The sequence below is a fragment of the Coregonus clupeaformis genome, chromosome 30 (assembly GCF_020615455.1).
Source record: "Coregonus clupeaformis isolate EN_2021a chromosome 30, ASM2061545v1, whole genome shotgun sequence".
NCBI classification, from domain to species: Eukaryota; Metazoa; Chordata; class Actinopteri; order Salmoniformes; family Salmonidae; genus Coregonus; species Coregonus clupeaformis.
Window position 1 is genome coordinate 43,065,743 of NC_059221.1, and position 17,387 is coordinate 43,083,129.

The following is a 17,387-nucleotide window of genomic DNA, read 5'->3' on the forward strand; positions in this document are numbered from 1 at the left end:
TATTTGTGTTGCGTCGGTATGCGTGTGTGTGTGTTATGCGTGTGTGTACGTATGTAGTATATGTGAATGTGTGTGGGTTTTGCGTGAGAGTGTCAGTGAAGTGCGAGTGTTAATACAGTGTGTATATACTGTATAGTCTTGTGAGTGTGCATAGAGTCAGTGCAAGATAGGGTCAATGCAGATGTCCGGGTAACCATTCAATTAACTATTTAGCAGTTTTATGGCTTGGGGATAGAAGCTGTTTTCAGAGCCTGTTGGTCTGAGAGCGGATGCTCATGACGGTAGTAGAGTAAACAGTCTTTGGAAATGTTTCGGGCCTTCCTCTGACCCCGCCTGATATCGAGGGCGGTGCATTTGCCATACCAAGCGTTGATGCAGCCAGTCAAGATGCTCTCAGTGGTGCAGCTGTCAAACTTTTTGAGGATCCGAAGGCCCATGCCAAATCTTTTTATCTTCCTGAGAGGGAAGAGGCGCTGTTGTGCCCTCTTCACAACTGTGCAGCTGTGTGTGGACCCTGTTAAGTCCTTAGTGGACGCTGTGGAATTTGATCCTCTTGACCCGTTAGACTACAGCCCCGTCGACATGGGTGGGGGCATGCTCTCCCCTCTTTCTCCTATAGTCCATGATCAGCTCCTTGGTCTTAGTGACGTTGAGGGAGAGAGTGTTGTCCTGGCACCACACTGCTAAGTCTCTGACCGCCAACATATTCCAGTATGTACTAGCAAAGCAGTCTTGTAGCCTCGCTTCATCGGACCACTTACGTATTGAGCGTGTCATTGGTACTTCCTGTTTGAGCTTTTGTTTGTAAACAGGAAGCAGGAGAATAGAGTCTTGGTAAGATTTGCCGAAGGGAGGACAAGGGAGGGCCTTGAATGAATTTATGTGGCTAGAATAAAAGTGGTCTAGAGTTCTTAGCGCCACTAGTGGTAAAAAAAAGACAGTTCACAAGCTGTATACCGCTTTTGCTTCATGTAACCAGCACTGATGTATTAGACTCAGATATGAAACTCAATAAAAAGTGTACAACCAACAGAAATACTGCACATTGTGACACCTGTAGGAAGCATTGATCAAATACATCAGTTCTCTTTCTACTGCATCGGAATTGACACTTTCATGGCTACCCTTCAAGGCGCTGCCTGAGGGGGATTGAATATAAATGCGGTTATTTGACTGGGCTAGTTTTTGTGCTGCTATTCAATTACCGGTCTTTAGCGATCGCCTCGCCACCGTGGCATGAGTTTACCCCCGGGTCCAGGAACGCAATGAATGGAAAGGATATGAGTGGGAGAGAGATAACGCGCGAACCACAAAGTCCCTCACCCATAAAGGACACACAGTATATGGAACACGCACGCAGACACACACACACACACACACACACACACACACACACACACAAACACACACACAAACACACACACACACAGCAGGTCCCTTAACTATGAAAAGCTTGGGATGCTTTGTTCTTTAGAAAAAATCATTATCTTCAAAAGCCAACCAAATTAAACGTTAAACTAAACTCATCTGGCTTTTGATTTCAGCGACTGCAAAGGCTATATAAAATGCCTTTTTATCAAGACCTGACAGGCACAGCGGGGAGTGATAGAATTCATTGTTAATATGGCTAGAGGAAAAGATTCCCCTGACCATACATACCCAGCACACACACACACACACACACACACACACACACACACACACACACACACACACACACACACACACACACACAAGGCCCGGGGTGAAAGGTAGCTCATGCTCACTGGGCTTAATCCAGAAATGGAAGGTGAATCATACACAGTACAGCTCTGGAATACCAAATGCACCATGTGTCTCAGTCTACCAGTAAGCTGCAGTAGGAAAACGTGTGATTAGGACCCTATTCCATGGCTCTGTGAATCAGTAACACCCCAATCCAATCAACCCTGGCCTGAAGCAGGGATATAATTTCAAAAAGAGTGGGGAAGATACAGGAGTGTTTTCTGAGAGGATGAATGTGTTAGGAGATTGTATGCTAAGCTAAGCTAAATGTGTTATAGTGGGTAAGGGCAGTGTTTGAGTTGAGTTTATAGGGTTGACGTTGGCTTGTTTGGAGGACATTATGCATGTATGGGTCTATAAGGGGAGACAGTATGTTGAGCCAAATGAGTTCAGCTCACCAGTGGTACTGACTGAATGAGAGTACTGGAGCCGTAGTGGGACTGACTGAATGACAATACTAGACCCATAGTGGGACTGACTGAATGACAATACTAGACCCATAGTGGGACTGACTGAATGAGAGTATTGGAGCTATGGTGGGACTGACTGAATGACAATACTAGACCCATAGTGGGACTAACTGAATGAGAGTATTGGAGCTATGGTGGGACTGACTGAATGAGAATACTGATAGAGATACAATACAAGTTAACAAAATAGGGTTTTATTTAATTCTGTGACTGGAGCACCTGTAGAGTTGTGTCGGTGTGGACACTGAGGGGACTCACCCTGTTCTGGGTCGTACTCCTCCACCGTGCTGACGAAGTGGGGTCTGGAGTAGAAGTTATGGGGGCAGGGCTGCTGGAGCCCCCCCAGACTGAAGAAGCCCTGCTCGGTGGCAGCACAGCAGGCGAAGGCTCGGCGGCTGGGGATACAGGGGTAACGCGTCCAATTCTTCATTTCCAGGTCAAAAGCCTCGAAGGCTGTGACAGGAAGCTTTCCCTGACGCCCACCTGCCAGGGATGAGAGGAGAGGAAGGAATGGAGGGAAAGAGGGTCAGAGGGAGTGGGCAGCAGGGCATGAGAGAGAGGGGATGACAGAGAGGGAGAGAGAGAGAGAGAGAGAGAGAGAGAGAGAGAGAGAGAGAGAGAGAGAGAGATGGAGAGAGAGAGAGAGAGAGAGAGAGAGAGAGAGAGAGAGAGAGAGAGAGAGAGAGAGAGAGAGAGAGAGAGAGAGAGAGAGAGAGAGAGAGAGAGAGAGAGAGAGAGAGAGAGAGAGAGAGAGAGAGAGAGAGAGGGAGCGAGAGAGAGCGAGAGAGAAGAGAGAGAGCGAGAGAGAGCGAGAGAGAGCGAGAGAGAGAGAGAGAGAGAGGAGAAACAGTTATTAAAAAGGACTAACTGTTGGCACTCTAAAAATTAGGGGTTCAACAAGGGTTCTTCTAAGATCCACAAAGTTCTTCGAAGAACCTTAGGGTTCTTGGCACTGAAAATGGCCCCCAAAAGGTTCTTCCAAGAACCCCATAGGAGGTGGGGTTCATCGAGGAACCTCCTTAGTTGGTGGGGGTTCTTGCAGGAACCTAACTGCCCAACTGAAACATTTGGATTTGAATTTGAAAGGACAGCAGGTGCAGGCACTTAACTGAAAAATATAAAGATCCCCTCAATTTAAGGTAAGGTTTGTCCCTTGTAAGATCTAAATTGATATTGTTTTATGATGATACCATCTATCTATTCATATTTGTGCCAATCTTTCTAAAAACAGAAAATGGACACAATTCAATGGATATCAATCAACAAAGAGGTAAGAATATGTAGGCTATAAGAATATGTTGAAGGCTAGCTGTATTGCGTGCAGATGGCTGAACTGCTCACTTTTGTGTCTGTAGGTATACGAGCAGGCATACAAAGGTATGTCAATTGGTATTGGTATGTTATGCAGATCACATTTACCATCCTCCTCCCTTACCTCTTCAATGAATATCCCATAGGCCTCTACATTATGGACAAGGTACACTACCAGTCAAACGTTTTAGAACACCTACTCATTCAAGGGTTTTTCTTTGTTAAAAAAAAAATTACATCGTAGAATAATAGTGAAGACATCAAAATAATGAAATAACACATATGGAATCATATAGTAACCAAGAAAGTGTTAAACAAATCAAAATATATTTTATATTTGAGATTCTTCAAATAGCCACCCTTTGCCTTGATGACAGCGTTGCACACCCTTGGCATTCTCTCATCCAGCTTCATGAGGTAGTCACCTGGAATGCATTTCAATTAACAGGTGTGCCTTCTTAAAAGTTAATTTGTGGAATTTATTTCCTTCTTAATGTGTTTGAGCCAATCAGTTGTGTTGTGACAAGGTAGGGGGTATACGGAGGATAGCCCTACTTGGTAAAAGACTCCATAAACTCAAATAAGAAAGAGAAATGACAGTCCATCATTACATTAAGACATGAAGGTCAGTCAATACGGAACATTTCAAGAACTTTGACAGTTTCTTCAAGTGCAATCGCAAAAACCATCAAGCGCTATGATGAAACTGGCTCTCATGAGGACCGCCACAGGAATGGAAGACCCAGAGTTACCTCTGCTGCAGAGGATAAGTTCATTAGAGTTACCAGCCTCATAAATTGCAGCCCAAATAGATGCTTCACAGAGTTCAAATAACAGATACATCTCAACATCAGCTGTTCAGAAGAGACTGTGTGAATCAGGCCTTCGTGGACTAATTACTGCAAAGAAACCAGTACTAAAGGACACCAATAAGAAGAGGAGACTTGCTTGGGCCAAGAAACACGAACTATGGACATTAGACCAGTGGAAATTTGTCCTTTGGTCTTGAGTCCAAATTTGAGATTTTTGGTTCCAACCGCCCTGTCTTTGTGAGAAGTGGGGTGGGTGAACGGATGATCTCTGCATTTGAATTTCCCACTGTAAAGCATGGAGGAGGAGGTGTTATGGTGTGGGGGTGCTTTGCTGGTGACACTGTCTGTGATTTATTTAGAATTCAAGGCACACTTAACCAGCATGGCTACCACAGCATTCTGCAGCAATACAACATCCCATCTGGTTTGGGCTTAGAGGGACTATCATTTGTTTTTCAACAGGTCAATGACCCAACACACCTCCAGGCTGTGTAATGGCTATTTGACCAAGAAGGAGAGTGATGGAGTGCTGCATCAGATGACCTGGCCTCCACAATCCCCCGACCTCAACCCAATTGAGATGGTTTTGGATGAGTCGGACTGCAGAGTGAAGGAAAAGCAGCCAACAAGTGCTCAGCATATGTGGGAACTCCTTCAAGACTGTTGGAAAAGCATTCCAGGTGAAGCTGGTTGAGAGAATGCCAAGAGTGTGCAAAGCTGTCATCAAGGCAAAGGGTGGCTATTTGAAGAATCTCAAATATAAAATATATTTAGAATTGTTAAACCATTTTTTGGTGTCTACATGATTCCATATGTGTTATTTCATAGTTTTGATGTCTTCATTATTATCCTACAATGTAGAAAATAGTAAATATAAAGAAAAACCCTTGAATGAGTAGGTGTGTCCAAACCTTTGACTGGTACTGTATGTGTATGAAAACCATTATCATACGTTTTTTTCATTCACATTCACCACAAAAACCAAGGTATGAATTCTGTCATGTGCATTTTTTGTTAATGATCTGTATAATTACAATTTTTTTGATTCACAGACTTCACCCTCCCTACACCTCTGATGAATATAACAGGAAACCTGTTCGATCACCATGCACTGCAAAATCATTCTGGGTATCAATACAGAGAACTTCAACACATTAACATCAACACGCCAGATATACCCATTGGACTTGGGGCTCTGCTGGGGAGTTTACCTCATATTTAGATTTTTTTATTCTGCTTTGCCACTAAAATCATAATAAACACTGAGAACTAAAATATTGTGTTATGATTATGCGTATTATTATTAATAATAATAATGTGTGTGTGTGGGGGGGGGGGGGTAGTTCAAAAGGTTATTCGAGGATCCATTAAAACGGGTTATTTGAAGAATATAGGGGTTCCCCTTCAATTTCAAATTTGAAAAAACCCTAAAGGATACTATTCTTTTTGGAGTGTACTAAATGGATGGTTTGAAATGGTGTCCCTTTATTAGCGATGCTGATTCCATATCTGTTAGGAGCAGCCAAATATCCTCAGGTGTGTTCTCAAATATAAACTTGGCACATGGCCCAATGAACATGCAGTACGCCCAGCGATAAATATTTGTGTATTCTGTTTCGTTCCATTGGTCTCACCTCTCTGATCCTCCCTCTCTCCCTCTGTGACAGCCCCAGGCTTTCTCTCCATGTTCACACTCCTGGCTCATCCCTACTCACCAAACATGACAGCTACCCAGAAAGAGAGAGAGAGAGTGTGTGTGTGTGTGCGCGCCCACATGCACGTGCATCCTTGCGTGTGAGTGTGTGTGTGTACTGTTGAGTATTACACTTGGAGCCTGGCTGGCAGTGTGTATAGTAAAGATTATACAGCCTGTCTCTGCTGTTGGACCTGCAGGCAGTGAAAAAGGTGTGGTTCCTGCTGAAGCTGGAATTAAGTTTCTATCCATGTTTGAGTAGACAGTGTCTGTGGTGCAGCATGTCAGTGTCAGGTGTTTGATCAGCCTGGACACACTGACAGTGATCACACACTGTCTGTGTGACACAAAGCCTGGCATACTTCAGGTAATATTCCTCAGGTTTTGTCCAAAGAAGACAAATCAAATGGAGTGAACAGAAACGTGCTAGTCCAAGAAGCCAAGCCAAGTGTTTGTGCCTGGTCACTGATACATAATACAGAGTACGTGGACATTTGATCAGTACTACTGCTTAAAAAATAAATAAAAAAAACATTTACATTTTAGTCATTTAGCAGACGCTCTTATCCAGAGCGACTTACAGTTAGTGAGTGCATACATTATTATTATTTTTTGTTGTTTTTTCATACTGGCCCCCCATGGGAATCGAACCCACAACCCTGGCATTGCAAACACCATGCTCTACCAACTGAGCTACATCCCTGCCGGCCATTCCCTCCCCTACCCTGGACGAATTGTGCGCCGCCCCATGGGTCTCCCGGTCGCGGCCGGCTACGACAGAGCCTGGATTCGAACCAGGATCTCTAGTGCCACAGCCCTAGACTACTGCGCCACTCGGCGCCCGCCACTTCATCTGCTGTCCTGTGTATCCATTTCATCCGTTTACAGTAATTTTTACAGTATAGTTTACAGTATGTATTGTACTATACTGTAAAGCAGTGGTTCCCAACCTTTTTTTGTTTACTGTACCACCAACTGAATGTTTCTCTGCCCCGAGTACCCCTGAAGTACCCCATTATGTACATTTTACCAGTAGGCCTATGGTCTCATGAGTCTTCTCAAGTACCCCCTGTGGATAGGCCAAGTACCCCCTGGGTCCTAGTACCCCTGGTTGGGAACCACTGCTGTAATGTAAAGGAGTGTGTGACTGTTACATTGTATTTATTAGTGCATGAGGCTAACGAGCAGCCTCCCCTGTCCTAATCAGGAAGCTGAAGCCTGGCCAGCTGAGGCAGCCTGCCAGTCAGAGTCTGGGAAAGGTTCAGGGGCGGATTGGAACCAGAAATCGGGCCCTGGTATTTCTACCACATGGCCCATTTTTTTTTCTTGAGGCCCCCACACAAGTAACACAGGCCCCACTGGGCTAAAAAAATGGCAGATGGCCAGTCTGCCCCTGGAAAGGCTCTGTGGAAAATGTCACATTTACTTTATTTCTTCAATTCAGATCCCTGGCTGTAACACTGCTGTCCAAAAGTATGGGTCTGCTCTGCATTCACTAAGCCTCTGACCCTCAGCCAGCCAGCACTGTCTGGCAGCCCTGTGGTCCTCCATCAGTAGACACAGAGAGAGAGAGAGGGAATAAAAAACCAAATAAAAGAGAATAATGGCTACACAGGCGACACACTGTAGCAAGCAGCTGATGTACCAGCCAGGACACTCAAGATTCACTTCGAAATTGGACGTCTTCAAAACCCACCACTAGGGGCAACGGTGAGCACTATTACCAGCGAGTAGGCTTAGGTTTTGCTAGGACGTTGTTGACGGGGATGGCTTGTTTTTTTTTTTTTTACATGTCCCAAACCTTAACCCTTAACGTAACCATTCGGAATGAATGCGTAAACTTAATTTAACCCTATCCCAAACCTTAACCCTTAACTTAAACATTTGGAAGGAATGCTTACATTTAAGCAGCCACGAGGTGCCTTGCCAGGAGGCTTAAACGATCCACTGCGGCAACCAATGGTGTCAAAAACAACTTCATAATTTGACATTTGGAACTTGTTGGATGTACAAGATGTTCTCAGAGAGAGAGATAGTTTATGGAGGGAGGCTCCTAAAAGCATCTCACAGTCGAGATAGTCAGTATTCACACACACATGCACGGACGCACACACACACACACACACAGGCGGCCTTGCAGAGACAGTGACAGAGTCGTGTTTGGCCATGGCACACAGACAGCTTTGATGACAGACGGCCATATTGAACTAATCCTTATGCATACTTGGCTGTGTGAGGAACTAACAGTCCGACAGGCTGAAATACAGTCCCATCGACACGCAATATCAAATCAAATCAAATTGTATTAGTCACATGCGTCGAATACAACAGGTGTAGACTTTACCGTGAAATGCTTACTTATGAGCCCTTTCCCAACCATGCAGTTAAAAAGTAAGATACATTTTCAAAAAATTAAAAAAGGAAATAGTAACACAATAACAAGACTATATACAAGGAGTACCGGTACCGAGTCAATGTGCAGGGGTACAAGGTAGTTGAGGTAATACTGTACGTACATGTAGGTAGAGGTAAAAGTGACTAGGCAATCAGGACAGATAATAAACAGCAGCAGCAGATGTGAAGAGTATGAAGGTGTGTCTATGTGTGAGTTTGTGTGTGTGTGGCATCAATATGCATGTGTGTGTGTTTGTGTGTGTGTGTGTGTGTGTGTTGGAGTGTCAGTGTAGTATGTGTGAGTGTGTTAGTAGAGTCCAGTGAGTGTGCATAGAGCCGGTGCAAGAGAGTCATTACAAATAAAAAAGGGGGTTCGCCATTTGATTAATTGTTCAGCAGTCTTCTGGCTTGGGGGTAGAAGCTGTTAAGGAGCCTTTTGGTCCCAGACTTGGCGCTCCGGTACCGCTTGCCGTGCGATAGCAGAGAGAACAGTCTATGACTTGGGTGGCTGGAGTCTTTGATAATTTTTGTCTTTGACACCGCCTGGTATAGAGGTCCTGGATGACAGCCAGTCAAGATGCTCTTAATGGTGCTGCTATATAACTTTTTGAGGATCTGAGGGCCCATGCCAAATCTTTTCAGCCTTCTGAGGGGGAAAGAGACATTGTCGTATCCTCTTCACGACTGTGTTGGTGTGTTTGGACCATGATAGGTCCTTAGTGATGTGGACACCGAGGAACTTGAAGCTCTCGACCCGCTCCACTACAGCCCCGTCGATGTGAATGGGGGTGTGCTCGGCCCTCTGTTTCCTGTAGTCCACGATCAGCTCCTTTGTCTTGCTGACGTTGAGGGAGAGGTTGTTGTCCTGGCACCACAATGCCAGGTCTCTGACCTCCTCCCTATAGGCTGTCTCATCGTTGTCGATGATCAGGCCTACCACCGTCCTGTTGTCATCAAACTTAATGATGGTGGTGGAGTCGTGCGCAGCCACGCAGTCGTGGGTGAACAGTACAGGAGGGGACTAAGCATGCAGCCCTGAGGGGCCCCTGTGTTGAGGGTCAGCGTGGTGGATGTGTTGTTGCCTACCCTCACTACCTGGGGACGGCCCGTCAGGAGGGAGCTGTTCAGTCTCAAGGTTCTTAGCTTATTGATGAGCTTGGAGGGCACTGCAGTGTTGAACGCTGAGCTGTAGTCAATGAATAGCATTTTCATGTGGGTGTTCCTTTTGCCCAGGTGGGAAAGGGCAGTGTGGAATGCAATAGCAATTGCGTCACTGTGGATCTGTTGGGGCGGTATGCGAATTGGAGTGGGTCCAGGTTGTCTGGGATGATGGTGTTGATGTGAGCCATGACCAGCCTTTCAAAGCATTTCATGGCTACAGATGAGAGTGCTACGGGTCGGTAGTCATTTAGGCAGGTTACCTTAGTGTTCTTGGGCACAGGGACTATGGTGGTCTGCTTGAAACATGAAGGTATTACAGACTGGGTCAGGGAGAGGTTGAAAATGTCAGTGAAGACAGCTGGTCAGACCATGCTCTGAGTATGTGTCCTGGTAGTCTGTCTGGCCCTGCGGCCTTGTGAATGTTCATCTGTTTAAAGGTCTTACCTTTAAATCTACGCAGAGCGTGATCACACAGTCGTCCAGGACAGCTGGTGCCAGAACAGCATAGAAGGAATTTAGCTCATCTGGTAGGCTCGCGTCACTGGGCAGCTCACAGCTGGGTTTCCCTTTGTAATCCGTGATAGTTTGTAAGCCCTGCCACATCCGACGAGATATAGAGCCGGTGTAGTAATATTTGATCTTAGTCCTGTACTGACACATTGCCCGTTTGATGGTTCGTCGGAGGGCGTAGTGGAATTTCTTATAAGCGTCCGGATTAGTGTCCCACTCCTTGAAAGCAGTAGCTCCAGCCTTTAGCTCAGTGCAGATGTTGCCTGTAATCCATGGCTTCTGGTTGGGATATATACGTACGGTCACTGTTGGGACGACGTTGTCGATGCACTTATTAATGAAGCCGGTGACTGATGTGGTAAACTCCTCGATGCCATCGGATGAATCCCGGAACATATTCCAGTCTGTGCTTGCGAAACAGTCCTGTAGCTTAGCATCCGCTTCATTGGACCACTTCCGTATTGAGCGTTTCATTAGTACTTCCTGTTTGAGTTTTTGTTTGTAAGCAGGAATCAGGCGGATAGAGTTATGGTCAGATTTTCCAAATGGAGGGAGAGCTTTGTATGTGTGTGGAGAAAAGGTGATCTAGATCTCTTTCACCTCTAGTTGCACATGTGACATGCTGGTAGAAATGAGGTAAAATGGATTTCCGTTTTCTTGCGTTAAAATCATCGGCCACTAGGAGCGCCACCTCTGGGTGAGCATTTTCTTGTTTGTTTATGGCCCTATACAGTTTGTTGAGTGCGGTCTTAGTGCCAGCATCGGTTTGTGGTGGTAAGTAGATGTAAGTTATCTTGGTAAATAGTATGGTCTGCATCTTATCATGAGGTATTCTAACTCAGGCGAGCAGAACCTTGAGACTTCCTTAATATTACAGATCGCGTAACAGCTATTGTTAACAAAGAGAAACAAACCCCCCCCCCAACCCCGAGTTTGCCCGACACTGCCGTTCTGTCTTGCCGATGCATAGAAAAAGCAGCTAGATAGCCTCCCGAGTGGCGCAGCGGTCTAAGGCACTGCATCGCAGTGCTTGAAGCGTCATTACAGACCCGGGTTTGATCCCAGGTTGTGACACAACTGGCCATGACCGGGAGTCCCATAGAGCGGTGCGCAATAGGCCCAGCATCGTCCGGTTTAGTGGAGGGTTTGCGGCTGGCTGGCTTCCGGGTTAAGCAGGTGGGAGTTAAAAAGTGTGGATTGGCGGGTCATGTTTCGGAGGTCGCATGACTCGACCTCCCCGTTGGGGAGTTGCAGCGATGAGACAAGATCGTAATTGGATCGCCATTTGATATCACACACACAAAGCTAGATTTATATTGTCCTTGTTCAGCCACGACTCGGAGAAACACAGGATATTACAGTTCTTCAGATCACGTTGATAGGATAGTCTCGAACAGAGCTCGTCCAGTTTATTCTCCAGTGATTGCACGTTGGCCAATAGAACGGAGGGTAGAGGTGGTTTATCCACTCGCCTCGTCAGTAGTAGGCGATTAGTGCTTTTTGAAATCGGTTAGATTATTAAAAAATAATCACCGTTTTCGATTTCGGTTTCAATTATTTGGGTCGAATGCTTTAAGAACACAGAATAAATCAATTAATAAAAGTCCCATGATGGTAGTGACTTACCATTAATGCTTATCACTTATTAACCATCATTTATTCACATTACTTTAATATAATATTTCAGTTGTTGTGTATATTACATTTGTTTTATTTGATGACTTTATTATTTCATTCCAAGTCATCATCTCATCTCTATAGAGCTGCTACATATGCTGTCTGACTAAATCACTATTTTAGTAGTTCTTCAAAGTAAATAAGGCATACTATTATGACTGCTGAATACCAACTATCAATCACTTTGATCATGTATTTTCTGGTAGAGAAACCTCGCGAAGCCACAGCTGCTCTCTATATCCCCTTACGATCAAGCATTTTTGCCTCTTCCGTTGCAGGAGTAAAAGAAACACAGATGCGCAATGGATTATGGTCATTGTAGTTAATTACCACATTTTACGTGCTAAACTATGTAGAATTTTGGCCTGTTGGAAACTACAACTCCCTATTACATCGCACAGTTCAGGCTGGATCTGATTGATCTCTAGAGAAACTGTGCAATGTGCGCATTCTCACATAAAATAAAAAAATAAAAATGGAATTCAAATAATTTAACCGACGTCTGTCAATTAGTTGTTTAAATACCCAAAATAAGAAAAATGTTTTGGTTAATCGCTCAGCACTACTCGTCAGGTATCCCGGACGCCAGCCTCTATAACGCAGCCTCTTCCTTCTTCGAGTGTCGGGGATGCTATTCCCTCCGGCCGCATTTCAGAAGAAAAATAAAATCTGAAGATGTCTATATCGGTGCGCTAATACAGGACTAGTAAAGGCCCAGTGCACTACTTTTCTGAAAAAATTTTCACTAAATGTATTTGAGTGTTTACCAGCATTTGTAACTTGAGTCTCATAATTATCGCTACAAAACAATTAATCTGATGATACTTGTGGAATAAAAAAATACTTGCTTGATACACGTTTTCCAGTTTCTTGAAATACTTTGCAAATGCAACTTATTTCTATGTGAAAACTGAAGTGGTCTGTCTTTTAATTCCTTTTAGTAGACGCTCTCATCCAGAGCAATTTACAGTAGCGAGTGCATACATTTTCATACTTGTCCCCAGTGGGAATCGAACCCACAACCCTAGCATTGCAAGCACCATGCTCTACCAACTGAGCCACATCATCACAAACCACTTGATGTCTCAATGTACTCAATTACTGTTTAGTGCATTGTTTTTTCTTCATGGTGATGGAAAGTCTACAGGTACAAACCTAGATGACCAGCCTATGTACAATACAGTAATGTACATTTACATGAAGTGGTTAGTAAGGATGGTAAATTAATATTGCACAAAAAGTGGATGTTTTGTGTCTTTGCCCATAACTTTGCACTTTTGATATAAATGTTTGAGGACAGGGATTTGGTCTTTCTGGTTTCCATTAGAATGACAATCGCAGAGAAAGGGACTGGGCAACAACTCCAACTATTGAATCCTGCAAGATACTGTTCTTAGTTACATTTAAGTCATTTAGCAGACGCTCTTATCCAGAGCGACTTACAGTTTAGTCACATTATTATTATACTTTTTTTATTTTTTATTTTTTTTTATACCCCCTGTGGGAATCGAACCCACAACCCTGGCGTTGCAAACGCCATGCTCTATCAACTGAGCTACATCCCTGCCGGCCATTCCCTCCCCTACCCTGGACGACGCTGGGCCAATTGCGCGCCGCCACATGGGTCTCCCGGTCGCAGCCGGCTACGACAGAGCCTGGATTCGAACCAGGATCTCTAGTGGCACAGCTAGCACTGCGATGCAGTGCCTTAGACCACTGCGCCACTCGGGTTATACAACTACCTTTTTTTGCCAAAGCAGAGATGCTGAAAAATGTTTTTGGCAGCGCTCCAAACGTCTATATCGGTTTGCTAATGCTAGTAAAGGCCCAGTGCACTACTTTTTCTAAACAGAAATAATTTTTTATTCATATATTTTTTAAATTCAGATTTTATGTGATTCCGTAGAATAAGCCTGCTTGCTAGCAAGCCATTTGTCTATGTGACTGAAGACCAGCAGGCAGCCAGACAGGCGGGCAGCCAGACAGGCAGGCAGCCAGACAGGCAGGCAGCCAGACAGGCAGGCAGCCAGACAGCCAGTAACACAGTAACACCAGATAGATGTACCAGCCATGGAGAGGAGTATGAGGTTATACTGTCCTGCTGGGGATGGACATCACTCATGAATATTCATAAGAACAACTTTTTAAATATGTTTTTCTCCTACACAGTCATATATTTAGATATATGTCTCCGCTCCTATACTTTAAAAAGTATTCTAACACTAGGACTATCTAGGAAGATTCCAAAATCATTCCCTAATGTGCAGTAAAGGCTATTGGCCACAGCTGCAGTGCAGGTACCAGTGAATGAATGCAATTTCTATATTTAATTTAACTAGGCAAGTCGGTTAAGAACAAATTCTTATTTACAATGACAGCCTACACCGGCCAAACTCGGACAATTGTGCGCTGCCCTATGGGACTCCCAATCACGGCCGGTTGTGTGATACAGCCTGGAATCGAACCAGGGGGTCTGTAGTGACGCCTCAAGCACTGAGATGCAGTGCCTTAGACTGCTGCACCACTCGGGAGCCCAATGATTGCCCATGAGTTTCATCTGTTCTCATGACTTATTAATAATCAGATTGATCATGTTTTCTCGGGGACTCAGAGAACAGATCTACAGAATCTCCCTCCATCTTTCCCTCACTTTCTCTCAGATTGAATAAAGACACAGACCGTTGTGTAGACCATGAGAGGGAAATGGGCCCGACCCTCCCAGACCGTTGTGTAGACCATGAGAGGGAAATGGGCCCGACCCTCCCCAGACCGTTGTGTAGACCATGAGAGGGAAATGGGCCCGACCCTCCCCAGACCTCTTAGCTAGAGAGTGTGTGTGTGTGAGTGTGTGTACGTGTGTGTTCGTGTACATGTACTGTACGTACGACCATATTTGAATGTGTGTGTGGTACGACAGAGTGTACGTGTGGATCGTATGGCTGTAGGCCAGATATGACCAGAGTGACACACAGTGGGGAGATTGGACAGAAGGGGCAGGGATGGGGGTGTGGGGGGGATGGGGGTGTGACCTACCCAGCACGTAAATCTTGTTGCCTCTCAGGAAGGAGGCGGCACCGTAGCGAGGCGTGGGCATGGAGGTCAGGGCCTGCCATTGGTCCTTCTCAGGCTCATAGACCCTCACCAGCGCCTGGGGCGTCGTGTCAGCTGCCATCCCTCCCAGCGCATACACCTTCCCATCTGACAGAGAGGGGAGAGGGAGGGGAGAGGGAGAGGGAGAGGGAGAGGAGAGGGAGAGGGAGAGGGAGAGGGAGAGGGAGAGGGAGAGGAGGGAGAGGGAGAGGGAGAGGGAGAGGGAGAGGGAGAGAGGGAGAGGGGAGAGGAAGAAAGGTACAGGAGAGAGAGAGGGAGATGGAGAGGGAGGGGGAGAGAGAGAGAGACAGAGAGAGAGGGCGTAATTTAATCAGCTCCCAATTCCACTATCCAAAGTGTTGAGAGAATAAAAGCAAACAACCACATGTCAGCCTTAATGCCACATCCTGTCAGACGTCAGCCTTAATGCCACATCCTGTCAGACGTCAGCCTTAATGCCACATCCTGTCAGACGTCAGCCTTAATGCCACATCCTGTCAGACGTCAGCCTTAATGCCACATCCTGTCAGACGTCAGCCTTAATGCCACATCCTGTCAGACGTCAGCCTTAATGCCACATCCTGTCAGACGTCAGCCTTAATGCCACATCCTGTCAGACGTCAGCCTTAATGCCACATCCTGTCAGACGTCAGCCTTAATACCACATCCTGTCAGACGTCAGCCTTAATACCACATCCTGTCAGACGTCAGCCTTAATACCACATCCTGTCAGACGTCAGCCTTAATACCACACCTGTCAGCGCAGCCTAATGCCACATCCTGTCAGACGTCAGCCTTAATGCCACATCCTGTCAGACGTCAGCCTTAATACCACACCCTGTCAGACGTCAGCCTTAATGCCACATCCTGTCAGACGTCAGCCTTAATGCCACATCCTGTCAGACACACGGTGACACTCACTGCAGAGTGTCTGGAAATAAATGGATGTGGGTATATTTATTATTATAAACTGGGTGGTTCGAGCCCTGAATGCTGATTGGCTTTAAGCCGTGGCATATGCCACAGGTATGACAAAACATGTATTTTTACTGCTCTAATTACATTGGTAACCAGTGTATAATAGCAATAAGGCACCTCGGGGGTTTGTGGTATATGGCTAATATACCATGGCTAAGGGCTGTATCCAGGGACTCTGCATTGCATCGTGCTTAAGAACAGCCCTTAGCCGTGGTATATTGGCCATATCCCACACCCCCTCGGGACTTGTTGATTCAATATATGGATGGTTGGGAGGATTGATGGATGGGTGGGTATATTTATGAATATATGGATGGTTGGGTGGATTGCTGGAAGGCAGAGTAGATAGAATGAGGGAGGGGTTGGAAAGGTCAAGGGGAAAGGTCAAGGGGATAGAGGAGAGGAGGACTAAAGCACTCAGAGTTGTGACTACAGCATTGCAGTAATCCAGAGAAGTAGGAAAACTAACTGTAACACTTTCAGACAGAGAGCTAATGCTCTGAATGCAAAAAAACAGCTCCTACTGTTTTTCCCATCACGTAGCAGCTGAACAAGTATAAACCCCCGTGTCCCTGTCGCCTGCTGCACAGCTGCTGACCGAGGTCCCGCTCCTGCTCACTGCCCAGAACATGACTCAGCACCAACACACAAACAAATGAGGGAGAGCAGACAGAGAGAGAGGCGACTGAAGGAGGATGAGACAGAGGGAAAATAGAGTGGTAAAGCAAACTAGAAAAGAGAGAGACGTGGAGGAGGGAGTAAGGCCATGCAGAGAGATGACAAAGAAAGAGTGCTGAGGAAGTGTTTCCTAATACATCCCTCCTTGCTTGCTTATTAAGCCCATTACTGATTTGACATTGACAGTACTGGATTACCAAAACCATTGGATCATCAATCACCTTGAAAAAGACAGCTCATAGACACTGTACAGCTGCCTCCTATTCCAGCTCTCACACACTTGTCTTGATATCACTTTCACCTCATCTCCTTCTATCCATGTACACTCTTACCTCCTCTCTGCTCCTCTCACCCCTCTATCCTCCGCTCAACCCTCTCTGCTCCTCTCGCCCCCTCTCTGTTCCTCTCACCTTCTCTCACCCCTCTCTGCTCCTCTCATCTCCTCTCTGCTCCTCTCACCCCTCTCTGCTCCTCTCATCTCCTCTCTGCTCCTCTCATCTCCTCTCTGCTCTTCTCTGCTCCTCTTACCCCTCTCTGCTCCTCTCGCCCCCTCTCTGTTCCTCTCACCTCCTCTCACCCCTCTCTGCTCCTCTCTGCTCCTCTCTGCTCCTCTCTGCTCCTCTCTGTTCCTCTCACCTCCTCTCACCCCTCTCTGCTCCTCTCTGCTCCTCTCGCCCCCTCTCTGTTCCTCTCACCTCCTCTCACCCCCCTCTCTGCTCCTCTCTGCTCCTCTCTGTCCCTCTCACCTCCTCTCACCCCTCTCTGCTCCTCTCATCTCCTCTCTGCTCCTCTCTGCTCCTCTTACCCCTCTCTGCTCCTCTCATCTCCTCTCTGCTCTTCTCTGCTCCT

At 45.9% G+C, this 17,387-nt stretch overlaps 1 protein-coding gene across 1 annotated transcript in view; it reads right to left on the bottom strand.

The window, feature by feature from the left end:
• Window positions 1-1,922: 1,922 nt before the first annotated feature.
• klhdc8b (kelch domain containing 8B) overlaps window positions 1,923-17,387 on the bottom strand; it is a 71,205-nt gene continuing 55,740 nt past the window's right edge. The window contains exons 2-4 of the mRNA XM_045209281.1: window positions 14,826-14,990; window positions 2,493-2,717; window positions 1,923-1,933 (exon numbers count right to left, since the gene is read on the bottom strand). Of these exons, the coding sequence (XP_045065216.1) occupies window positions 1,923-1,933; window positions 2,493-2,717; window positions 14,826-14,990 (401 nt within the window). The remainder of the gene's footprint in view (window positions 1,934-2,492; window positions 2,718-14,825; window positions 14,991-17,387) is intronic.